Source organism: Anser cygnoides, chromosome 1 (assembly GCF_040182565.1).
Source record: "Anser cygnoides isolate HZ-2024a breed goose chromosome 1, Taihu_goose_T2T_genome, whole genome shotgun sequence".
NCBI classification, from domain to species: domain Eukaryota; kingdom Metazoa; phylum Chordata; class Aves; order Anseriformes; family Anatidae; genus Anser; species Anser cygnoides.
Window position 1 is genome coordinate 123,496,772 of NC_089873.1, and position 26,895 is coordinate 123,523,666.

Consider the following 26,895-nt stretch of genomic DNA (forward strand, 5'->3'; position numbering starts at 1 on the left):
CAGATTGCTGGAAGACTGTCTGATGCTGATGTGACAGCAGTCAGATATTCTGTATTCTTGTCTTGTCTGGGCAAAGTTATCTTTTTAGACACAGAGGTGCTAGCCAACAGGATAAGGATAGTTCATCCAGTGTGGCACAGAGCACTGCAGCTCATCTCAACAGCATGTGCAAACAGATCAGACTTCTTTTCCGTGCTCTGCTCAGATACACACAGGACAGCCATTGCATGTTATGTGAAATTAAGTTATTGTTCTCTGATTTCAAGGCATGCAACAGCTTGGGCTCAGGATCAAAAAAAGATCATCATGCTGTAAAATGAGGGATGAAGATGACAATTATGACAGCTGAAACACAGCAAAATAGCATAGCAAGATTGAAGTTTTGAATACTGCAGTATTATAGTGTGTGCTTATATAAGCATACAGACTGTAGAATGCTGTATGATTACGTGTACTCTGAAGTGTGTATATATGCACATCTATATGTGTATGCACAATAGTGCATGCAAAGTAGAAAAGGTGAAGAGAAAGAAATAAGCATAGCTAACATGAAACACTTTTGAAAGGTGTCCTTGTATTTGGGAGCAAGAACAGCTTAAGAATCTGCTTGAAGAAGGACTTAGAAACCTGAAGGTTAACCACACAGACGAGCATAAATACCCTCAGGTACTTGTAACATACTAATTTAAAATAATAATGCTTTAACCAGCAAATATTCAATAGCTGATGAGACAGATCATTTTATTGTGAACTTAATAAAAATGTTCTTTGAGAAGCTAATTGCCTAATGGTAAATTGCTGTTTAAGTAAGGCTTGCTGTTGCAAGGGAATTAACAGCAGCATCGTACACCAGACCCAGAGTTTTAAGATTCTCGGTGTACTCTATGTGATAACATATTATGCAGGTAGAATTCTTTTCCATGCTGGATGGCGATGTGTATAGCTATATTGTCCTTTGAGACTTAGTTCGCATGCAGTTGCTGGTATCGCACTGTTCAGCAGCCTGCTGCAGATAAGAATGAGTGATGATGCCCTAGATTTTAATGGAAATTTTAGAGCACATGCAGCAGTAGGGTGCAGTCTTCAGCAGAGAAAAACGAGCTGACTTGCAGGCATAAGGGGTCATCAAGAAAGATAAAGAAATAGGACATATACTCCAGGCTAGGCAAGGCTTTTTAAAGGATATTATGGAAATGAGCAAGAACCAATTTAATTTTTATAATGTCACTCCATTTAACTTTAAAATACAAGGTCAAGGTACTGTGTTTTTCATAATGATTAAAGATTTGGGATGTTCTTTTTGTTGGAACTGTTGAACGTTTATGTAGCAAAGACTGAAAGTGACAAAGAATTGAATGTGGAAGCATCAGAATCCTCAGCTCCTCCCAAAAACACATTAAAGACAAAGTTGATAATCACTTTCATTTTCACCCTGGCAGTCAGATTTATTTCCTTAAGAAGCTTCTCTTTAAAGTTAGCTTGATCCTCACACAGTAATATCTTTTTTTTTTTTTTAATAAAAATTCTGTAGAAACTATATTCATTGCGCAGTCTGAAAACAGCTCCCTTTAAAACAAAATCTCAGCACTCTCCTTCCTGGAGAAACCTGAGTTACCCACTAGATGTAAAATTCTACAATGCACTCACTTTGCAATACTGTCAGGAGTTTCTGAAATTATGATGAATAGGTAGAACTTTTACTCCAAAAACCTCATGCAAATCTTTTATTTTTAATGAGAAAAGATGGTGCTGTATGTCTCCTACATAAGCATTAAAAAAAAAAAAAAAGGATTGAGAATTTTCCAGACAGACTCATTTTAGAGCAAGGGCAACAAAGATTTGAGAAAACATTTTAACATTTTGTACTCTGTTCTTGGAAGACAGAATGCATTCTTAAGTAGTCTTAATTTTTAAATAACCTGCAAGGTATGAAAGGTGAGAAAGAAATGCATCCAGAACCACTTACACAGTGGGACTAGTGGGACTGATGGTGGTTTGGGCCGCTTTGAGCAGCCTGCAGCTTGCACTGGAGCCAGTTGGGTTGCAGTTAGGTTGGCTCTGTCTGCACTGTACAACAACTGTTGTTGCAGCTACCTAGTAGGTTCATCTGGAGAAGTTTAAACCACATTTTTATTTCATATGTATTGCAGTTACTTAGTGTAACCAAGTTCTCCTGAATGGATTGAGTGAATGAATAAATGTGTTAGCTTTTTTTCTTTTTCTTTTTTTTTTTTTAACCTCCACCTTAAATCAGCCTGCCTTTTGAAGCAGTCATACTCTAAAGCCCAATAATAATATATATATTTTTTTCCTGCTATTCTCTATTGTATGCTATTTTTAACCATGACTGTCACCAGACTGTCACCCAGGTTTTACGAAAATCCTCCTTAGCTCCTAGGAACTCCAAGCCATAGCTGGCACATTATTCCATATTAAGCAACTGGTGCCTTTATGTTGAGCAAAACAGATCAGCAATGGTGCAAAGTAATATATAATACTGTTTTCACATAGATCTTATTTCAGCTGAAAATAGGAAAAGCAAAGACAATTTAGATGACTAATAAGTTGGTCAGAAGTTTTTCAAACTTCTAGAAAGTTTTGAAATTTGATTAGAATGTATTTATTTTGAATTGATTCATCCCCTCTTAATCATCATTCTCAATCTTAAGGTTATGATGCAGATTTTTTTCCTAATTATTAAAAAAAAAAAAAAGAAATGACAGAAATAAAACAAGTCTGCCTGTCAATAACAACCCCTGTGAGACTGAACATTACCACACACTAAGCACAGCATTTTTTAATTTATTTTTTCCCTGCTCCTTCAGTGAAGATGCGAGTGCAATCAAGGCATAGGGGATTGCCTATGTGTTTAAGCATTGTCTCCTTTTAAACATCTGTGAGCAGATTTATAATCACCTGCTAATAGACCATGCTTCCATGGAGGATAAGTGATGCTAGCTAATACTGTTTTTATTAATTTTTGTACTTAAGTTTTAGGCTGCTATTCAAAGAACATTTTTGTGCTGGGTATCTATTGAGCACTAGGAAAACAAATGGGAATGTCTCAGAGAGATGATAGTCCTAAAGAAAAACTTAATGGATGCCTTTAACAGAAAGGGGTGAAAAAGATCTCTGGGTTACAACAATGCTTGAGAGGTATATTCCTTGTTCATTTCTTAAGAAACATGGTTAACTGAAAATTCATCACAACAGTTAAGTAATTGAACAAGGGACAGAAGTTTAAGCATTTTAATAGCAAGATTCAGAGGTTAAAATTGAAATAAAGCTAACCAGAAGCTGCCAGTAATGCTAAGAAAAAAGCAGACTATTTCATCCTTGTGATGGTCTCACTTCAAGGGAAGCTTGAGATGTTCAGATTGCAGAGTAACATGTATCTGTAATTTCTAGGAAACGGGTATTAATACTGGGCACATTGTACCATCCTTGTGTTTCCATGTTTGGATACAGCAGTTTGTTATAAATGCTTTGTTAGATCAATCTAAAATAGAAATATGATGTTTTCGAAGGTTATGTGCTGCATGCATGAGTAAAAGTTTTAATTATTAAACTTGTATAAATCCACCACTCTGCCATATCTTCCAGCAGTAGAGGGTTTTGAAAATACAGTCAGTGTTGGAAATTAGCTTTTGAAAATTGGTCAGAGAATGTAAGAAACAAAGGAAAAAGTCCTGAATTTGGTATTCTGTGTTCTTAAATCCACATAAATAAGAATTTATAAACTTTTCCTATGGCTTCAGTGAAGAAATATGAATAGCAGTGCCTTGAGAAAGGCAATGTGTTGTTGTTGTTACTGCTGCTGTTGTTTTTGTTTGTTTGTTTTTGCTTTAAAAGGAAGTACATGTGCAGTATATTGTTTCAAATTAGCAATGGCAAATTTCTGTAAATGTAGCTTAAACTGCAGAGAGATATACTATTCTATAAAACACATTAGCATATTTGGTAGAAACTAGTAATGCAAATGAGAAAGCAGTACAAATATACTTACTCTAACTGCCTTCCCCAGAGAAGAAGATAGGCCTGGTTATGTGTTAACACTATGAGTCACGAGTGGGAAAGAGGTTTGCTTTTCATCTGTGCCCCAGTTTTTTGTTCCTTGCTATATCTAGAATTTTCTCTGAGATCAATGGAAAGAATGGTTCATCTTTAAACCCTGATTTATTTATATGCTATTTTTAGCTCAGTACTCCAGCTGAAGTGTCTTTTCAAAAAGAGAGGTTTCAAATCTTGGCAAGGTCTCAAATCTTGAAGTCCAAGGACTTCAGTGAAAAGGGGATGACCATGCCATGATGCATTTATGTCTCATGAGGATGTTCTTGGTTTCCCTGGGAAGATCCTTGCTGCCAAACAGATAAAATGAAGGGATAGCAACGGAAATGAGGTGTAAAAGAGATGAAAATACTTAAAGGCAGGAGCAATAGTGGTATGATTTTATAATTCAAGGGATTTTCCATGTTTTCAGTTCAGGTAAAGATAACTTGGTGTCTTCTACTAGCAAGTAAGCTCTCACTGATTCAGAATTGTTTAAATGTTTCAAAACCCAACATGTATTCAAATAAGGAAAAAAAAAATAGCTCATCTGTCTTTGTTCTAATTAAAACTCTGAATTGCACTGTATTTACAATGATTTCAAGAAGTAGGTTGAGCTGGTGATTTTATTTCTCCTCTCTCCCTCTCTGGGGCCTGTAAGTGAAGGACCTGCAACAGAACGTATATTTCCATGAGCAGAAGTTTCTTTCTTCTTTTAGAAGTGGTATGAGTGATTTAAAAGAAATTTCAAACAATAAAATGGCAACAACACTCTCCTTGGTCTATAGTTTTCTGAAAAATTGTCTTCTATTTATAGATCTGTTTCCTGTGCTCTCCGTTTAGGGTTCGAAACACTCTCCTTGAAGCATTTTCTTTTTGTCTGACTTAAGTCCCTAATGGAGATCATGTACACTGTGAGAAACAGTATTTTAAGCACGATCTCTGTCTAAAGGAATTGTGTTGCCTGGTGTCTCTAGAGTATCTTGAAGAGTGTACATTATTTACAAAAGCTGTGTTCTCATTTAAAATCCCATTGCGTTATGCATGTTATCACTGACAACCCTTCTGGGAAGCATCCTCCTGCCATCGTTCCTGTGTGGTTATTTACCCAAACAAATAGATATCTTGTTGATTCACCACTAGAAGAATGAATTATGCAACTTCAGTCTTTACACATTTTCTGCAGACAAACACATTACTTTTGTCTAGTATCAGGAATTGGGAAAGTTGAAAAACTTGCTTTTTGTCATCATTTGTACTTGCCATAATCCTTTTTAGTTCTGATAACAGGGAGTCTAGAATAAGGAAAAGTGGGTCTCTCATTCACCTGAAGGCTCTGAATAAATCAGATCTTACCTTTTATTCTATCTTGTGAATGTCGAGATTCACATAAAAGAAACTGTGCAGGACCTCAGTGAATTCAGATTCGTCTTATCTCCATTTTGCAGGTAGTTGTTTCTTTTCTCACCAGAACTCACTACAGCTTTCTTCCTATTTGAGGGCTGATTGTATGTTCATAAGACATTTTCATATTAAGGAGATTGGAGTTTGACAAGCAGCAGTGCCCTTAATTGGGAAGTAATCAAGATTTAGAGCATATCTGTCATGCAAAGTGAAACGCCACACATGCTTCAAGACTAGCTCTCATAGTAAGTATATGCTCAGGATATTCCCAAGTGTTACGATATGTAAAGCAACAACAAAGAAAATCTGGGTGTAGGTTTTCGGCAGTAACAGTAGGTTTAGTTTTCCTTTTTAATTATATCCTGTGTTTCATTTTCTGTCTGATTACTGATGTGGTGCATTTCAGTTGATGTGCTCATTTGTACAAACTCATTTATGAAATGTTTTGATGCCTGAAAAGACTGATATTTATCCTGGCTTCCTATCTCTCTTTATGCAAAGAGATATGACTAACATCTCTTTTATGTTATTTGCTGTTTTCTGATACAGTAATTAATTTGAAGAAAATGCTTTAATTTAATTCAAGGGTATGTATCTGAGAACCACAGATCTGATAATTATTACCGTTTAGGCATTTTCAGATGCCAGTTTCATGACAGTGTTTTATTTTGAGATTATGACTCCTGACAGACTCAAAGCAGGAGATTTCTGTACAAACAAACAAAAAACTTCTTTAACTCTCCTGGAAAGTGGAGAGCAGAAAAGCCACGACAAGGTGGCATCTGAACCTCAGGTGAGTTGGTATTCCCATGAGCCTCCTCAAAATGTTAGCCTCAGGCGTAGATGAGTGCCTCTTGCCTCCCCGAGCACACAGCAAGGATCGGAGCTCTGCTGTAAGCGCTCCACTCAGGTGCTGTTTTTTTCTTGCACTGCTGAACGGAGAGGACTTGGATTTTTCAGGCTGTTTTCCTGTGTAAATAGAGCTTATGAGATTTCATTGTCTGTATTCAGTCTATCTCTCATAGCGTGGTCTGTAATGATTTTTGAATTCACTGTTCAGTTTTAATCAAATCGGAAATGAAAGTAGAGATTCCCAAATAATTAAGTTCCTACAGGTCTTAGAATATCAGTAGCTGGGTAGGACATGATTCAGTGCTGGCATCGAGAGAAAGACAAGCAGAGCTCAAAAGTTAAATGTGCCCCCTGGTAGCAACCCACAAGCCAACAACTGAATGAATCTTGGCCGGCAGAACATCACGTACTTACCCTGCCTGGCCTGCTGAGAGATGGAAGAGCTGGAGCTGTTGTGGTGGGAGGGATGAGAGATGTAGAGGGCAAGGAGAGCAAAAAATTGTCAGTAGGTAACCAGGCTTCATTAGTTCCATTCTTAGAGAATGATTCAGATTTTTTTTTTCTGTCTTCCCCATTTATGGTAGGTGGGATAGACTGCAGGATAGGTGGGCAGTTGCATAGATGGCGCACTGCAAATAGCTGCAAGGTGTCTCATGCAGACGTTTGTTCTGTGAGCAGGGCAGTTCCTGGTATAGTAGGTGGGAGATCTTCCCTGAGGAGCTGAAGGGTGGAGTAGGGGTCCTGAATTTTGGTAAGGCAATAAGATCTGTTCCTTGACCTCCCATAACCTTGCATGAGAGTAAAGCAATAACATTTCAAATAAGGCCAAAAGGAGAAATGCTCAGCTTTTGGCATATATACATCAGATTTTTTTTTAAACAAGGAAAGATTGTGAACTATTGCTAGGTAGACCTCTGCAAGCTCTTTTTAAGAACTATCAAAGCGAACCGCATATTTGTCTCTTTTCCATGCCCAGAAAAAGTGTTTACCATGATGGATTCTCTAAGGTATGCATGCTCAATCCTGTAGCCGCTAGTGATTCTGCAGAAAAACAGAAATAGAGAAGTGGATTTTATATCAAAATACACTTTGCTATTTCATTTTTAGGTTAGAATTGCACGGTCAATCTTCTGTGGAAGCTCTGCAATATAATACCATATATTAGATATGTAGTATCATAGAGGATTGAACAAAAATACTTATTTTTTTAAGTTAATAATGACCACGTAGCAGAATTATGTGCAGTTAGAGGAGTAGTTTGTTCAGAATTATCGATGAAACTATAAACATTTTAATCTGCCCAAAATATTTGTGAAATTGTTAAACTACATTCAATTTAATCCATCCTCATTTTAAGGGACTGAATCAGTTTTAAAGGCTGAAAAGTACGTTTTATTTACCATGTTTTTTCCTGTTTCCTTATAATTTATTACATTATTAGCAATATTTGGTTTTATCTAATTTATTAAGTGGGATTTTACTGATTTATTGACTGACTTTGAGAAATTCTATGGATTTTTTACCTTGCAGCTAGAAATCAATATGTTAATTTTGAATGAGAAGAAATTCTTCTGCCATTGATAACCATTTTCTCCTGCTGTTAGAGATGCTGCAATACAGAAAATAACTTTACTGGTTCTATCAAAATTTTTAGTAGTTCACTAGCATAGCATTATTTCTGGTGACATTTTTGTGTCTTTATTCTTAGTGTATTATTGTTAGTAAGTAGACAAAAACATACATACATATGGACTCATAAACTCATTTTGGGAGACAGTGTTATGTACTAGAAATCAGAACTCTTCTTTGTAGGAAAACTTACTATGCACTTTTTTTTTTTTTTGAAAGGTTGAAATGAAGATTTCTACCAATCCCAGCTGTTCTTTGATGGGATGTAATGTGTTGTGGTTGTTTTATGTTTATAAAATCATAGAATCAATCATAGAATGGTTTGGATTGGACAGGAAAATGTAATTTAAATCATCTAAGATAGTTTTGTCATTAAACAAATAAATTGTTTATCTTAAAAGGAAGTATGTATTTAATGCCAAATGAAATATGCTGGTTGAAACTATATACCAGCATAGAAATTGAGGGTAAAATTTAAGGGCAGAAATTTATAAATAAAAACAAGGAAGCTCCACAAAGTTGCCTGGGTAAGAGCAATCTATCTTGGTAAAACACAGTGTTCTTCTATACACCCCACCCTGCAGATAAATTAGAAGGTAGCATGATCAATATTATCTTTGTATTCATTCTTTATTAGAGTTAATATAGTGTTGGCATATTGTTTTCATTTTAAGATGATGCCACAGATAGTGATCGGATGTTATCACTATGAGCTTTGAATGGCACTGTTTTAATTTTGCCTAGACTTTTCTAAGGATGGAAAACTGTACTCGTGACAATTTTAATATTAAAATTTTAGAAACGTGAAATTCAGCAGACATTATGCGTTATCCTAAGAAAGCGAGAAACTGTCTGATTTTTATATAATTTGGTGTGTGTTTTTCCTGTGCAACTTTACTTGATAGAAGTACCATTTTTCCCCAAAAAACATTTTCTTGGAATCTTGTTCAGAGTGTTACTGAGTGCCCTCAGCATCCATGAGCTAGGGAAGCCAAACATGTTAAACAGCTTAAAATTTCACACTCCTGCTTCTTATTTTTGTATGGGTCAGATCTCCAGTAAACTGACATAACCTTATTACATGTTTCAGTAGAGGAAAAAATGTAAGCAAGACCGTTTTTGTTTATAACAAGTCTATGAAATAATGACACATCTTCAGAAAGAGAGAAATAATGTTTCCTGAATTACTGCTTGGGCAAAGTCTTTTGCTTCCTGTTTCCCTTTCTTAGTCTGGTGGTACTCTCTATTTTTCTCAGATTGATAGAGCTGTTTTGATAATACCCCTGATTGAAAAGAGCAGATGTGGTTAATCACTCTCTGACAGAGTTCTGAGTGCCCATAAAAGTTATCAATGCTGATTTCATTTTAGTGGATTAAAATCAATTTATTTTATTTTCATGGACTAAAAGCAGTATTTTCATGTTGATAAAGTGCATAATGTTTTACTGTTGCAAAAAATATATATATAATTTTTGATTCAAAGCTTTGATGTTTGAAACTCCCTCTGCTTCTTTTTGCCTAGAAGACAAGGATATCATGAAATGTGTTTTCCACTGAAAGCAAATTTCCCAATAAACGTATTGATTTGTATTTTGAAAATGCTGTGCCGTACTGAGAAAAATATGTTAACATTAAATATGCAATGAACATCAGTTCCTGAAAGTCTTATTATGTTTATAATATCAACTACTTTGAAGCAAGCTGATGAATTTAGCAATCAGAAATGAAATTATGGGAATATGTAAATCGGATATCCCTTGAGTAACAACACTGCTGTGCTTAGGAAAGCATTTGAATTAATACTCTGAATTAATAAAAGATCAGACCCCAAATGCTATAATTATGTTCTGAAGAAAGAACAAGATAGATACACAGGCTAAGTCTACTAGATACAGAAGAATATTAAGTGTGGTAGGGGTAGAGACTCAGCCCTGGCGGTGGTTGTTGGGAGTAAGGTCAGATTCTGTAAAATTAATACAACTCAGATGGGAAGGAAAGGCTCTCCTAAAAAAGCACTAGAAGAGCCAGAGCAACTGCTCTGAAGAATCCAGAGGTGGTGGAGATCTGAAAGGCAAGAAAAGGACCAGCAAAATCAAAATGGAGAATGAACCTGACATGATAGCTTACAAACCAATTTGTTGTGTGCCCCTTGCTGCTGAACTTCTCCCACTGGTTAGTATTGATCAGAGGCTTAGAGAAAATGCTAGCATGATGGTGACTGGAGGAGAAGCAGCACAAGGTGGACAATTAATTCTGGCTGCCAGAATCTTTCAGTAAATGACTGCGTCTGTCTTAAGGTTAAGAAGACTCATCTTATACTGTAATATCTTTTTAGCTCAAGGCAGGGAAATGACTTTGTTGCTATAATCAGACATTTTCCTCTTCTTTTCGAAGAGTGAGTATTTCTGGTGGCTTTGGCTTATTATTTTTCTGTTTTTAACCAACTTGATATTTCAGGCAATGTTTGAGTATTGCTCACAAAATCGCATTGAACCAGGATCTGTGGTTTGCTCATATATTATTTAATGCAGGGCCATAATGAAAAAATGTACAATACATAAATTATTGAGACTGCCCATTGCACCTGATACTACTTTCTTGGCATTTGAAACCGTGTCTAAACAGTTGCAAGCCTAAACTGACTAATGGTCTTGTCTACCACAGGAATTGCCCACAACAGGGAAGCCACTTTTACAAGCTGGATGTTGTCCAGGGTACATCTGTTCCTTTATGACTTGCTACAGTTGAAGTCAAGTCAGGGTACAATGACCACCCATCCAAACCTTACTGCCTTTAACTTTTCATATAAGCGGGCACAATGTGATTGCATTACTTTAGTGCCATTTTTGTTTGTTTGTTTTTTAAATCTTATCTGGTATGGTAAGGATTTTGCACAGCTTCAATGGAATAAAAAATATACAGTAACATTTCTCATGCCTGTCAAAAAAGTTTTTTTGTTTGTTTTTTCTTTTTATAAATATTAATGATGCAGAAAAATATGCACAGATTTTTCTGATAAAAAGTATATACTATTTTTACTTGCTTTGAAATGAAGTGTAAAAGATGTGGGTGAAAACTCAGAAATTGAGGGTTTTATAGATAATATCCCAAATACTTGAAAGGGGCAATATCTGCAGTAGTTAGTCTTAAAGGGAGGCTATAAATGACCAGCACCAGAGTCAACACATGTAGCTTGTTCAATATTTCTAGTCTACTGCTTTTATATAATGGGTATTTTTTACAGAGCCAGAGGCACTGACAAATGGCAATCCAGTAATTTCAAAAGAAAGGAGTAATATATAACAGCTTAAATATCATGTTTGAAGGGGAAACAGGAAGCCGAGGCACATGTATTTATTCCAGTGCTGCTGGGTTAAAGACTTGGAAGGGTACTTACAGTTTATAGATTTGTTAGGAAAGCAAATCGCACTTTCCTGGTTTTTGAAGCACAGGAGGTATATGGGAAATAACTTAAGACAAGGGCATGGGCATTTCTTTAAGAATCAGAAAAAGCTATGAAATAGTAAATTTGTAGTGAGTATATGTTTTTGGTTTTAGAAAAATCAAATTGATTTAAATATTGCATAAAAATGAATTATTATGTTCACATTGAGTTGCAATATAATCACTTATTTAACTAACAAAATGGCCAGATATTACCTCCATCATTATTACTTATGTTCTTGAACACTCGAGAGTAGGCTATGTTTGAAGAAACTAGGCCATACTGTTATTTTTAATATACTAGTGCCTACTATATGGATAGTTTGATTTGTGATAGCTGAAAACAGATTGAAGATTGAGGAACATACTTTTTTTATCGTTGACATTGCTTGCTCAATTATAGCTTTCTAGATCATGTAAAATATCAAAGAGTTGTAAATATCAGAAATTGCAAAGTAAACATGGTATCAAATTAGGCCGTAGCCCCAGCATGGTCCTATTAGGTCTAGAGGTAAATGGAAAATTTGTTTGGTAGAGAGAGGCTTGTTTGTACATTCTGGTGCTACATTAATGTGGAAATATATTTGTGTGGCATAGACGTACAAAAAAATCATGGATAGATTTTTGGACTTACAGTTCAATTCTCTGAAACCTGAAGCATTAACGTTAGTGTGCATTAGCGATGGAGCTTTTGCAGAAAAATCTCTCTTTCTCCCTACTGTATTTCTAAATCAGTTCTAAAATTAAATTGAATTAATATACCAATAAGAATCAACTGTGTAATCTGAGAAACACAAAATAGACCTCTGTTCATGGACTGTACATTTTAGTACTGTAATGACTTTTATAAGAATTTTGTGTCACATTAGAAAGGAACATTAAATGCAAATATAAAGGAATATGGCCATTTTAAAAATTATGTCCCACTGGAGATAATGGTAAAGAAATGCTATTTTTTTATATTAGTCCCCTTGTGAATATCTTTATTAAATCAAAAGTAATTAGTTTGATCATAAAATGTCAATATTTGAAAACAATACTATTTATCTAAATAATTTTGAAAGAAATGACTAAATCACTAAAGTCAGCTTTAATCTGAATTATCAATATATCCTTTTTCAGTGCTTCTAAGGCCCAGAGAGAGCTTTCCAGCTTTTTGTCCAAGTAAGGGTAAAGGAAGCAATGTCAAAAGTGTAGTGCACAGACACCTAAATCTTTTTGAGCAATGGTACAAAGCAGCTTTTAGGACTCTAGTTACTGAGCTATTGCGTCCAGAAGAATTTCAAGAGCCAATAACATGATATTCTAAACTCCAAGTTTCATTCTAAGGAGCAAGGAAATTAAGACAAACTTAATTAACATCTCCAAAGACGGTTCCTTACAGTATGTGTATGTGAGGGAAAAAATCAGTTTGCAAGCCTCTTTCTTTTTTACCTTTGTGGGTTTAAAGGTATGAGAAACTTCTGTTACAAGAAGAGACAAATTTTGGTTGAATTGATTGCAGTGAATTGGGAATCAGACAAGACTTTTGCATGATCATCTCATAGACCAGATTGCCATCCTAGTGAAGTTCATATTAATGAGTCCTACTGGGTGATATCTCCCTCTCATGAGCTAATTATAAAGGGAGATTCAGTAGGTATTAGTAAGAACTGGAGATATGTTCAGAGTTATAGTTTATAGCAACACAGGCAGCAGTGACAGCAACCTGGAATTATTGAAGAAAACCGGTGTAAAGTCACCAGGCAATTAAGATATAGTATACTACCACTTTTTTCTGGAAAGACACCAAGTAAGAATGAAGATTTTGTATAGGTAAAATACAGGAATTTCAGCCTTTATGCCTTGTTTAATGAACAATGGATTTGTCATTGCTTATAGAAGGAAAAGGAGCAGTCAAGGGATAAATCTGGAAGAACATAAAACTTTTAAACAAATCTGGAACTCTTCTGATTGGCAGCTTTTAGCTAAATATCAGAAGTTATATATCTCCATTTATTTTGATAAAATGTACAATTGTAGAGATGCATTGTACCCACATTTCGTTCTGTACAACAGCAGTCATGGATGGTCAGCAATGCATCAGGGGCTGCACTGGACCTTGTGTTTTTCTAATTAAATGTCATCAAAATATGGAAAAAAAAAAGAAATAATTTACAAAGCAGGACAGAATAGCAGTTTCATAAGGATCTCCAACCAGTTTGCATAAAAATTCAAGCAAAAATTGTTATTTTTGTAATAATAAATAGAATAATAAAACAGCTGTGGTTCATTTTATAGTATTGCTTACACTGCAAATTATTCTATTAAAAATTTAGGCTAATAAAGTGACAATGAAATTTCACTCTTATTTATGGTATTTATTATTTACTCAGAAAGCTAATCTGCAACAATTTTATTTTCCTTTGGATTCTCATGTACAGCTGATGTACAAAGTATACAATTCACAGAATGCACCTGGTTCTGGTTTGTAGGTAGAACCTGACCAGAGCCTACTGTCAGTTCTTTCAAAAGCTGCTCTTTTCACAGAAGTGATCGTAATATTCAAATGATAATAATACTTATAATTTACCTTAAGAAAATGCTTTGCAGAAAATTATTGTCAGCTCCTTAGCAAACATTGCCTGCAGTTTTTCTTCCTTTTTTTTTTTTTTCCTCTTCCAACTCCATTGGCTGTCCTAAGATTTTGTGATTCATAATGCCAATATAATAACAAACATAATGCACATGTAATAATGAAGATTGCATAGCAGCTTATAACAACATAGCTAGGAAAAAAATGTTTACTTTTTGTTGATTGTTTTAATCCTAACAAAGTGCTGGTAATGTCTCCAGATCAAATCAATGTGATTTAACTACCTGGAAAATTAATTTCTTCCTTATTTCTAATAGAATCTTGAACAGAGTTACATATGTTGAATGGATAAATTATTGTGGTAACCAAATGCTAGCAAATTATATTGGGGATAGAGATCCACCAAATGTTTTCACAGTTATCTGATTTACATTACTGCATCTATGTAGACTCTTTTATGTCAACCTTATGCTTTTATACCATTTGAGGCAGAAGAAAGATTCATGTAAATGAGTGAAGAATAGCACATTAATGTCAAATTAATGACTACAGATTTCTGAAAGTGGTGCATAATACCTTTACATGCTTTTAGGATCTGAAGCTTACCTTAAATTAAGTGAAGGCAATAAAATATATATATATTTTTTTTCTTAAAACATGTTGTGCCTGCAAGTGCCTCTTACAAAAATTTAGAAGCTTGTTTGTGTTATTTCTTCGTGCTGCTACAGGGCTTTTCCATAACAATAAATTATTGTTGAGCAAATTTGCCTGCTACAATGAAAGGAAGAAAGTGCTGGTTAGATTGCTAGTAGAATAGTTTCTGATTAAGCTTAACACCAAAATGCTGTTTCATTCAACGATGAGGAAATGAGATTGCAGAAAGAATTGCATGATACATGACAAGTTAACTAAGAAGTAACAAGTAATGCCAGATAAATGATGTCATTCTGATACCCACTTAGGTAAGTGGATAGAGACTCTGATGAATGTTTAATTTACATAATATGGGAAATGAGTCTATAAGCAATCAAATTGGTTTACTCCAAATCATAATCTACTCAAATCTTTTTCCTTTTTACTATTTTAATCAGTACCAGGAATTTGTCTGAGGCAATAATTTATCTTTTTGTCATGTTGCCTGGTCATTTGTCACAAGCATTATGGAAGGCATGAGACAAAAATGGGGGCAAGTAGGCATGTGATGGCGTAGCATATTTTTTTGAAAGTGTGTGTGTGGCAAATTACTTATTTAATTATACAATTATTCCTCTTCATCTACAAAAAGTAGATGTTTCTCAGGAAAAAAGTAATATAAAGGATAACAGACTCTTCATGATGCTTATGTTGGTACATTAAGCAAATGTGTAGCAGTATTATTACAGGATATAGATGGAACTGTTAATAAGTCATCATAAAACAAAAACAAACAAAAAACTCCTGATGTTTAAATACAATATTTCAGTTTCACATTTTTTAAATAACTTTTTAATAACTTTTTAATAATTAAGTAATTATTTTTATGCAATATATAAGATTGTTTGATGTCAGTCTGGCTTGGACAAAATAGCTTTTTGTCATTTTTATTGTTTATTCCTGAGAAAATAAAGTTACTGCCGGCTGTCTGAGCCAAGAATAAGGCACAGTCAGAGGTTTTAAAAATCAAATTTCAGCATGGAATCATTGTGATGAGTGTTGTTCAATTTCACTTTGTCAGTTGAGGTAAAACACTGCAATTGGATCAACAGGAATACATTGCTCTATTTCAAGAGTTTGTATTATAAGGTGATTCACAAATAATCAGGCTGCTCCACAGAAAGTACAGGCACCTTTAGGTATCCAAAATGTTGGTTCTCTAGATGTTAAAGTGTCTCCAAAGTCCACAAGCACAGCTCTGTAGAAATTTGTGTAGCATAACTCTTAGATATCAGTAAACCAAGCATCACTGTGCGTTCTGTTAACAATGTAACCTTGAAGCATATACGGATCATCTTTATTCAGGAGAAAGTTCCTTTGTCTCCTTGAATGGTGCAGTTTCATAAAATTGACGTATTGAGGAGGGCAGATCAAGAGGGGAAAAAAAAAAAAGAGAAAGAGAGTGGCATAACAGTGAAAGCAAATTTATTTTATTTATTGATTTATTTATTGAGCTTTGGTTGCAGTTTTGGGGAAGGGAATTCACCACAGGACTGGCTGAAAGAGTGTGGGGAAGGAAAAAGAAGAGAAAGTGAAATGAGAAATACAATGGCAATGAATAGTACAGCCACTGAATGATTCCACTGAAAATAATAAAAATAAAAGCAGCATCAGAAAGAAATAAAAGAAGGGGAAGAAAGATGGAAATTTATTTTGTCATTGACAGAACAAGGATATCTAACTTCTTAAAGAGATTCTCACCACACACTTAGGGCATGAACTGGAACCCATAGCCAAGATGATACTAGGAATGCCTGTAGATTAAGGGTCTCTCAGACCTTTAACTTTCTTAGGAAAGCAACATAGAATAATGTTGTTACCAAAAACTTTGTCAACCTTGTCACCATCAGTTGTGATTTGTTTATTAGTATTCCCTATACTGCATATTTGTCTCAAGAACAGCTTTGCAAGTCATGTATCAGATGCAGAAACCTTTGGAAGTCTGGAGTACAATGGAATTAATGTTCTAAATACACTGGGGTGAGGTGGGTCAGAAGTATTACTGAAAGCATCAGGTTAAGAAATTCCTTTGTGAATTTCTCTTTCATTTTCTACTCTCCTTTTTTTCCACTTTTTTTTCTGTTTGTTTGATTCAAACAAAAATCTTAAAGCAGCTGCTTCTGTACTTTCAGAAAATACATGCGAGAGCAAAAATGAGAACCAATAGTGAACAAGGCCAGAGTTTCACGTTGACTATAATAAAAGTCCCCTGGTATTGCAGAAACAGCCCTATTGACTTTGGTGAAGATTTTCCCCAATTGTTTACAAAATGTTTCTTTTCTTGCTTCTATTCTGCTTTGATGTTTTCTGAAATAGTGTGCATAATATCTCATTTTAAGTAAATCTGTTTGCTAATCCTTGGAAAATGAATAAATGGAACATCACTTGAATGTCTTTGGCATTTTAAGTTATATTAAATTAGCTGAGGTCATTATCAAGGTAAAACCTTTGGTATGAGAGGTAGAATTTCCTTAATATACTGTTTTGGCAACTGTAGTCTGAGAGAATACTTAAACCTTACTTCAATCATATGTTATTCACCACCTACTTATGCTTGGAAATCACATGAAAGAAAAATCAAAGTGATAGGTAACTATATCGTTATCTGCTTTCCTTAGTGGCTAAAAATTCAACATTTTGAAAACGCAAAATACATGTAAATATCTGCAATCCACTCAAAACTGTGATTAGCTCCATGTGTGGATATGTCGAGTCTCTTCTGGGTTGTTTTATTTCTAATATTATATAAACATCTCATTTCTTAATTAGGTTAGTTTACTCACTGTGTTCATAAAGTGATTAGAAACTGTATAATTGCAAATATAAGTATCTCAGGTAGCCGTCTGAGTAAGCTGTGAATCCAAAGGACTATTTGCCCTTTTGCTTTGCCACTTCTTTATGAAGGGGTGAAATGCCAAATGAAACTACATGAAGCAGGTTCAATGTCAATATTCCTTCTGTAGCCCCACATACTATCAGGCCATGAGAGGCAAGCCCTTGCAGGCTCCCAGCATCTTGTCCTCATACATGTGTGTAGCAAAGATAAAGAGGGAATAGGTAACTATAGCTGCTGGCAAGTTTTATCTACTAAGTGTAAGTTGTGTTTGTGGTTCATAGCTTTGGGATCAATGTGAGAAAACATAATTTTCAAAAAAAAATAGTTAAAAACACTTTTGTTTGCTTTATATGAAAATTACTTTAAAAAAAAAAAAAAAAGTCCTCATGGATTGCTATGCTTTGTGTGGTACCTAGTAAGGGTAATCTGCCTTTTTTTAGGCCATGAAATATAGCCAAACTTGTACTAAGCCAAACTTATAGCCAAATATAGCCAATCAGCACACATATTTCACTTTAATCATGCGGAGAGCATCAAATGCACAGAACACTGGGTGAAAAAAAGTCTCAAATTGTTTTCTTTATAGTGATCTGAAATCCAGATCATAGAATTGTTTAGGTTGGAAAAGACCTTCAAGATCATTAAGTCCAACTGTCAACCTGACCTACCAAGTGCCATCACTAAACCATGTCCGCTAGTGCCATGTACACATGTCATTTAAATACCTCCAGAGATGGGGGCTCCACCACTTCCCTGAGCAACCCACTCTAGTGCTTGATCACCCTCTCTGTGAAGAAATTCTTCCTAATGTCTACTTTAAACTTCCCCTTGTGCAATTTTAGACCAGTACAATTTTGCCAGGAGTGTTCTCCCATGCTCTGGTGAAAATTCACACTTCTCCTTTCCACACATCCTATATAAAGTTCCCATTTAGGCATTAGGGATCATAAGTCCAAAGACCATCCCTGCCACTAACCTAGCAACTTTATTTATTTTTACTTTGTAATGCCTATTGCATAATATGCCACAGAATAAATCAGAAAATTCCCTTGGCTAATTTTGTGTCAGTTGAAATAAATATGGAAATCCCATAATAGTCGCTATATATTTTTTTCATATATGCTGGAGGAGTGAAAGAAACTAATTTGAGATGCTGTGAACTCGAGAAAGAAGGCTCAGTAACAGCATTTAAAGAGGCTTTTAATTCATATTTCAGTTTGTAATAGTATGCTGGGTTTTTTTTCCTGTTATATAGAAAAAATGGTACAAAGACAACCTCTAATTTCTACTAATTTTAATTTTAAAAACTTTGAAATTCAGGAAGTAGAATTTCCTGTCCTTGTTTTCCTTTCCTAATCTCCTGCTCGAAGTGAATAGTCTTGTTACATGTATGTAGAAGTCTTCTTTAGTCATTTTTGCAGTAAGTGGTGAGTAAGTGGTTACTTATATTTATACATGTGCCTACAGTACATTTCAGGTTCTTTGCTGGAAATAAGCCTCCTATTGTGATATATTTCTCCTAAATCCATTTCTCCAGAGTCTTACTGTTATGATTTACCTGCAAAAGCTCTAGTGCTCAAATCAATGGGAACTACTGTGTATGCATACAAAAACTAGATCGTTTTAAACAGGGCTTTACCAAAACTGAGGCATTTACTGGAAAGGCCAACAACTTTTCAGCCTCCCAACGATAGAGAATATTTGCATTTCAGTAAGCTACCTGACCATTAACATTATTTATTTCTAATAGTGAATCATATATATGAAAATAAGAGCCAGAGGTTGGGCCAGGTATTGTTTTATTAACATGCATCATGGAAAGACAAGAAAATGTCATACATCAAAGTAAGAGGCTTTTATTGGTCTCTGCTGGGTCAAAGATCTTGCAGTTTCTGTTACAACATGTCTTAAGACCTTACATGTTCCAAGCTGTGCTGGGACACTTGGAGCCAGCAGGGTGCTTGATGCTACATGACTGGACTATTGCAGCTAGCTAAGATCCTGCAGAAATATTTTTCTGGTTTGGAACTGGTTACCTTTTCATCCTATCAAAACATAATAAATCAGTATGCAGACTACTGCAGTATTATGCTCATCACTCTGCTACTCTTTTATTCTGAAACTATGGGCGATGAAAATAGCTTAGAAAAAGTAGAATAATAGTTTTTACTGAGGGGTACCACAGACAGGATTAATCTTCATAGAGTTCTCTTTCATAGCAACCTAAAAAATCACCACCAATAACAAAAGCTGCAAGAAAAAACAGAATTGTAATAAGAACAAGCTTAGCCTCAATCATGTAAACCTCTATGCCTCAGCTGTGACTCCTGTCCAGGACTGTGGGTACATGCTGCAGTACCCTGCTGACATAGACCTCTCTGCCACAGGTTGTATAGGTGTGTTATAAATGAAGATACAACTGCATCTGAATTTAGTAATATTTATAAAAGGCAAGTAAACTGCGCTGGGTGCGTGGGGAGTCTATGCGCTACCAACACGCACACACAACCGCCGAGCTTTCTAAATATATAGAACATTGCTTTTACATATTCATAAGAAACCCGAATACACCTATACATATGTACAATCAGAAAAGGTATCAACTGAAACATAAACATGGCGAAGTTTTCCGAATGCTGGCAAGTGTTTAATAGCAATAGACTTAAAGGATTGTTTGTTAATGTCCATGACTGGGGGAGCATAGTTGGAGTTGGTAATCCCGGTTGAAGTGCTCCCATATCTTCCATGACTTCATTAGTTTTTCTCAGATCATATAACAGTCTCCATTTTCCATTCCTTTTCTTGATTACAAACACCGGAGAATTCCAGGGCTAGTCGTGGTAACAATATGTCTCGCTTTAAGTTGTTAAGCAACTCGGCCTTCGGGCCTTATGTATCGTATTCCTCCCGGATCGAAGGGAAACAGACCCGGCTCCTTTTCAGGGCCTATGGGGCCTGGATCAAAAGGAACGCCCAGGTCACCAGGGGCATAGCAGCAAAGGGGCGATGGTGTAGCAGAAGGATCGGTGGACGAGGCCGCAGCTCCCTCACTATCTGGCAAACCACACGTTTCTGATTGTGGTCGCATACGGTTTTTTAAGGCCTCAGAGACTGCTCGCCAGGTGCCGAGCAATCCCACCGCAACCTTGTCGTTTTTAGTAGCAGAGCCCCACACCTTCACCTCAATTTGGTCCCGTGTTTCAGGATCATAAACTGTCTGACTGTTAATAAAGGGAATAAGCTGTAAGGTTACCAGGACAGTCTTTGTTTCTATGGACGTATGATTCCCCATAGCACGCAACTGCTTAGCTTCGGCCAGCGAGGGGCAGTTGTGTGCGCGGCTCCGCTTCTCTCAGCTTGAGCTTCCTTCCAGCTCCGGTGGCCTATTTCCAGCGACTTTCTATACGAGCTTCTTAGAGCGGTTTGCTGAGTTTGGCCGAACCCATCTTCATTAGGCGATCAATGTCCCTGTTCCTGTCCTGGTCCCTGTTTTGTTAGCTTGTCCCTGTTCCTGTTTTCTTCAGGTCCCTGTTCGGGTGCCATTTGTGGCGTAACGACCACGCGGACACCAGGGTTCTTTTAGGATCACTGACTGCTGTTACTTTATTGATGACAGAACTTCATCATATCGTGTTGCATCTCATACTGAGGACAGGCTCCCTTCTTATACTATTCGCCCCACAGCAGTCCTTTTCCACTAACTCTTTATTGGTCAAACAACTTTGCCCGGCAACGATCAAACCCCCAGCAACTTCCATGCCTTGACGGCTGGAGAACAAGCAACCCAAGACGGCAAGGCGTCTCCTGAATCACCCTTCTTTGTTCCCTCTAAACTCTTTACATTCCTGATGGCCTCATCGGTAAGAGTCTGATGTTGTCACCAACCATGGGGCTTGTCAACCCCCATGGCCACACTACCACATCTCCCCCTTCTTTATTAACATCAACCATCTTCTTGACACGAATTACTCCATATATATATCACAGGTGTTGGTGTTCAAGCCATCTGTTTAAAATGTGTGCAAAAGTTGGGACAGGGCACACAACTGACTTTCTGAGTGTTAATGAAGTAGTTACTGTCAGCTGAGGCGTGGTCGTATTAAAAGAAGTTCAAGTATTGAAGTATTTTTGAACTTTTACTCATAGTCTCGTACCTGAAGATCTAATGGACAAGATAAATAAACAATTAAAAATGTATCAAAAATGGTTTTTATGTTCATCTTTATATTCCTTGGAAATCTATGTTCTGCCAATTTTAACCAATTCAAGGATAGATGTAATGTTTGTATGTTTTACTTTCTCTGTATTTTTTATTATATGTTTAGAAAGAGAAAAGAAGTATATAATGTAGCTCCAGAGTATGACACACTAAAATATTCGGTTTCTTCCAGAAAAAGGTAGATTCAGCATTTAACTTGCTCTTGTATGTAGATATGAATCAAATATCCTTCTTGAGATTGTGAAACCTATAAACCTATAAATATGAGTGCTGGAGTGTTTCTGCTTATTTTAGCAGTAAACTGTTGACAATGATTTTACACTTCCCTTGTACATTTTGAGGAATTATGTGGAAAAAAAATACTCATGCTGTACTGATGACTAAGAATGGGAAATGATTGATTTCCATATTTATAAATACAAACTTTATTGAACAGGCATACAGTGTTGAAGTCTAAGTTACAGATTCAGAACTTTTTTTATTCTTTCTCTCTGTAAATGAACTAACTAGCAACATGAACTAACTAGCAACATGTATGATAGAATTTTAATGATAAAAGATGTAGAAATGTATCTTAATGTATTTAGTAAATAAATGAAAATTTAGAAAATGGTCTATCTTGGTTACATTTTGGTAGTTCTGCATTTTGTTCTGTAAACAGAGACCATGTAAGAAATACACTTTCTTAGGAGTGTGGTACTTCCCACCCAAAAGGAGGATGAGGAAATGAATTATCAAGCTTCTGGCAATCAGAGACAAATGTGTTTTGTAATGGAATCTGGAGAAGCACTCCAAACAGTTTCCTTCTTTACATTGCTAATTTGTGTTGATAGGTAATAGGAGGTCCAAACAATGCACACTTTGAATTTTAAAATGGTTTATAGGCCACTTATAAAAAAAGTCTACCTTCAGGGACTTAGAAGTAAATTTGTTCACCTGCTTTTCTTACTAAATGGTCTGCAGAATATTGCTGTAATTACCTCTGTCAGAAAAGAATACAGGGGGAAAAGTCTAAAAAGATGCACTGAAAGGTGCTTGTTTAAAAAAAAAGTGTTTTCCTGTTTTTGGATTTTTGTATTTGGAATTCAGGGGAGAGCAAAGACTTTCATATCTTTCCATCTGGCCAGGATGTGATGAAGCATTTTGTTTCACGCTTGAAATTTTTTATAAATACGTGTATGTGCTGGGTATTTTGCAGGAGCTTCAGGATGGCATTGGGCGACAGCAAGCTGTTGTCAAAACATTGAATGTAACTGGTGAAGAAATTATTGAGCAGTCATCAACAGCAGATGCTAACGTGCTGAAGGAACAACTGGGAAGTTTGAATACCCGGTGGCAGGAGATCTGCAAACAGCTGGTAGAGAAAAAAAAGAGGTAGGTTAAAAGAGAGCAAAAATATTGTGAAACTGTTTTGGCTATATTAGATTTGCTTCCGACTTGAAAGTTCAAAAGAACTCTCAATGTTTAGTGTTTTCGTATTCATAAGAAATTGTTAGTAATTGCATTTCACATCTTTGATTGTTTAATTCTTCTTTTCTACTCATTGCCATCAGTGGCCACCACTCCCTTCCATACTCCGCATTTTTATAATTTCAATTCTAATGCTGAACAACAATAACCAAGCATACATTATTTCTTGATTAAAAGTAGGGCAGATTGGAGCTTCATTTCCACAATTTACAGCTGATTTAGCATCTCTCTATTTGATAGTATGTCATTAAAAAATATCTCTGTAATACTAATAATACCTTAGCTAATTGATACAGCTAATCCTCCTATAATTCACTTCTCATCTTCAATGCCATTAATATCTGCATTTCATTCAGGTTGAATAAAAAGAATGGATTGGTTAATTTAATGTTATTTATAGTCACTTCCAGATCAATTTGGTTTTCTCTTGCAGTCAGAAGAACCTGGAGCATTTGAGTTACAGATACTAATTAGAATGGTTTGGTTTGTTTAAAAAGAGAATTTTCAATTTAAAAAATATATATTTTTATTGCTGTTCATATTAGGTTTTATAAAACCGTGTTTTCTTAACCCATATGCCAGGCCTAAATAGACATTTTGCTTTAAAATACAATCATTGGCAAAGCTTTCTTAAAACTTCTTTTTTTTTTAAGCCTATTCCTTATTGAGTGCTAGAGATTTGCTAGGAGGATGAGTAGCGTGCAATAGTTTTGTTATCTCTGGTGCTATTTTTTTGTGGTTTACAGCTGTGGGGGCAAAAGCTGTGAAAATGCTCTGGATGGGTAGTGTCCTGAAAGGTTATTGTTGAGTTTAGTTATGATTAAATTTTCACTTGGAACTCATTAAAAGCAGGAGGTGCAACGGGTAAGCTACAGCTGTCAGAAGCTGTTGTGGCACTTTAAATGTTTCTTGCTGCTGTATCTCCAGGTGTTGATGGTAATTACACAAGGGAGTCCTTTGCCTTTATTTATTGCCGTAAAAGCTGTTCTTTTGTACAATTGAAACCCATCTGTGTTTCCAATCCTTATCTTGTTAAGTAAGTGCTAACACTTACAGAACAATAACACATCATTTTAATAGCCCCGTAAGCTGCTGTGGTAACACTGATGAGAAAGATTGGTGGTTGAGCTTTGAGAATATAAAATCTGTCCTTAGTTCTGGTAAACATAGCTATTGTGTTCTACCTCATTTATCAACAGAAACACGTATTTCAATGCTGTTTTGGCTCGAGGCTGTGTTATTTTGGGAATAACACAGTCTGGAATTTTGGGGCAAATCTTATAGTTTAAGGAAGCCTAGGATCTGTTATGTGGGAATAATCCAGTTATGTTTCCTCAATGAGATATCTTAAATAAGCATCTATTTACCCACATCCGTTCCTCCTTTTGGTCTGTTTGGTTTGCTGACTGTTTTGTGATTGGTTTGTTTTCCTCTGGAAAGACACTTCGTGTAATATTGAGTATTGTGGCTGCACAAACCTAGGTTAGTGTATAGATTTCCATATAGTGAATACATATGGTGTTGTGCTAAATTGATATAAAAGCCTCTGATGTACTGTGGTGAGACCTGTGTGCATCAGAATGGAGGATTTTACACTTGTGTTCAGTGCCGGGTCTTCCTGGCTATGACAGAGCTGCCGGAACTGCTCCCAGATCTTAGAAGCAAATCCTACTCTCAGTCTAGCTGCTGCCTCAGACAAGATCCTAGTGTGTTTTTTTTTTTTTTCTTCTTTCTTTCCCTCTTTTCACTCCCACGGTCTGGATTTTCAAAAGAATCAAATGTAGGTGACAGAAATATCTGGTGTGCTCTATCTAGGTCTCATCCCAGGCAGGAAAAGACAAGCACATCTTCTGCACAGTTTGTATGTTGCATTGTTGGCATGAGATTTGCATCTCTTTTGTGCTTTGACATCTTTCAGTTGTTTGGTATTTTTTCTGATTTGGTTTGGGGTATATTCAGGTTCTTTCTTTTTAGGATCTGAATCCCGTTTCACCCAAAGTGTCTGCTTTGTTCTTAATGAAAAAATTAGGGCAAACAAGAAAGGCTGAAGTGGCCTCTACTTGCTACTTTTGTGTGCCATCACTTCTTATTCACTCAGACTTGCTTACCACCACCTATATGTGTGCCTTAGTATAGGTTTATACAGGAATCGTTCTTATGAGACTACTGTTGGGTACATACAGTTGTGAAAAGCAACCTGCAGCCAATAACACAGGCTCAGGAGAGGATCTCAGTGAAGTAGTATTTTTATTTATGATTGCAGTGGCGGGCATCCTGCAAGCAGAAGCTCAAAGCAAAAGTATATCATAACTTTATATTCCCTATTACCTGATGCTTAATTCTTCATTGATTTCCTCAGTGGTGTGAGAAACACCCCGTACCCAATAACTTAGGCTGAGGCGAGGATCTCAGTGAAGTAGTAATTTATTTGCGATTGCAATGGCAGGCGTCCCACAAGCAGGAGCACACCTACTAGCCACACAGTACGGTTTATATACTTTATTTCTCGATGACCAGGACCTTCCCCTGTTTACCCATTGACTGGGTAATCCAGCTTCACAACCTATCCGATGTTTCACAGACAATACATGGCCTTCAGTTGCTGGACTGTTAAATTTCAAATTTCTTTTGACTTTTATACTGTTTGAAGTGGTAATGTTTCTTCACTTATCTGACTTGACTCGACACCGTGATTTTCACCTAATTGTTCTAGGGAGTCTGGTTGTCTGCATTTTACAAGGTCGCCTGCTAAATTTTCTTATCACTGCAAACATATCTCAATACCACAATTCCTTACCTTTAAACAATATAACTCTGCAGAAACAACATTTTTATTCCCACAGTGGCTCAGTACTACAGGTTCACACACTACTCAATGCTTATTACTATACTATATATGTACAATTTTACTTGACCAACCTTTAATTTCTCCTTTTATTTTTTTTTTTAATCCCTCCTTCTCTCATGACTAGAGGGCCCCTGAATTTTGTTTTTTACTGATCCCACACTGCTCATCTTGTTTTCCTTAGCTATCCTCGTAGTTTTGGGACAGTGGGATCTTCCACTGTCCCCTTATCCACTTGACAGAGTCGCCACTGTTATGCCTGCACTATCACTTTTTCCACTGCAAAAACACAGCTTTGATTCTCCCACAGTTGAACTGGCTTGACTGCCACTAGCAATTGCAGTAAAGTGGTGCTCAGCTAAGTCATGTCAAGAAGCATGTACTTTGTCTAATTCTGAGTTATCATAGGTAGACTTTGAACAGGAGACATGCTTAATATCCAAAAACTAACTTTGATATCTCTTCGGCATCTTTAAGTATGCATACCTTACTGTTACATAGCTTGCTGTATATAATTTTCATTGTTGTCCAAGGGGTTGCTACTGGTAGTCCAAAAGACATAGCAGTCATGGCATTGTCTATTGTATGTTTGTATTAAGTAACTGTTGAATGGCAAATTTAAGTTGTTCAGTATAGTGTAAATTAGAAAAGATCTGTGTGAGTTAAATAATTTTTTTTTCAGAGGAGTTTTAATATATTATTTTTTGAACTTTGAAGTCTGTATATGTTTGATCATTTTATATTTCTTTATAGTTCCTAAAATTTAAATGTTCAAGGTTAGAAGATTTTTGTGATAATGAGGGGGATTCTAGGATTTTTAAATCAATTTTGAGAATGAGGGAATTAAACCATTTTTTAAAACCATAATGGAATAAGGTGAT

The 26,895-nt window shown here is 35.9% G+C and overlaps 1 protein-coding gene across 21 annotated transcripts in view; it reads left to right on the forward strand.

Annotated features, from left to right (window-relative positions):
* DMD (dystrophin) overlaps positions 1-26,895 on the forward strand; it is a 1,239,454-nt gene that overhangs the window by 802,552 nt on the left and 410,007 nt on the right. For all 21 annotated transcript variants that reach the window (XM_066990426.1, XM_066990443.1, XM_066990448.1 and 18 more), the window contains one exon: positions 22,898-23,073. In XM_066990426.1, the coding sequence (XP_066846527.1) occupies positions 22,898-23,073 (176 nt within the window). The remainder of the gene's footprint in view (positions 1-22,897; positions 23,074-26,895) is intronic.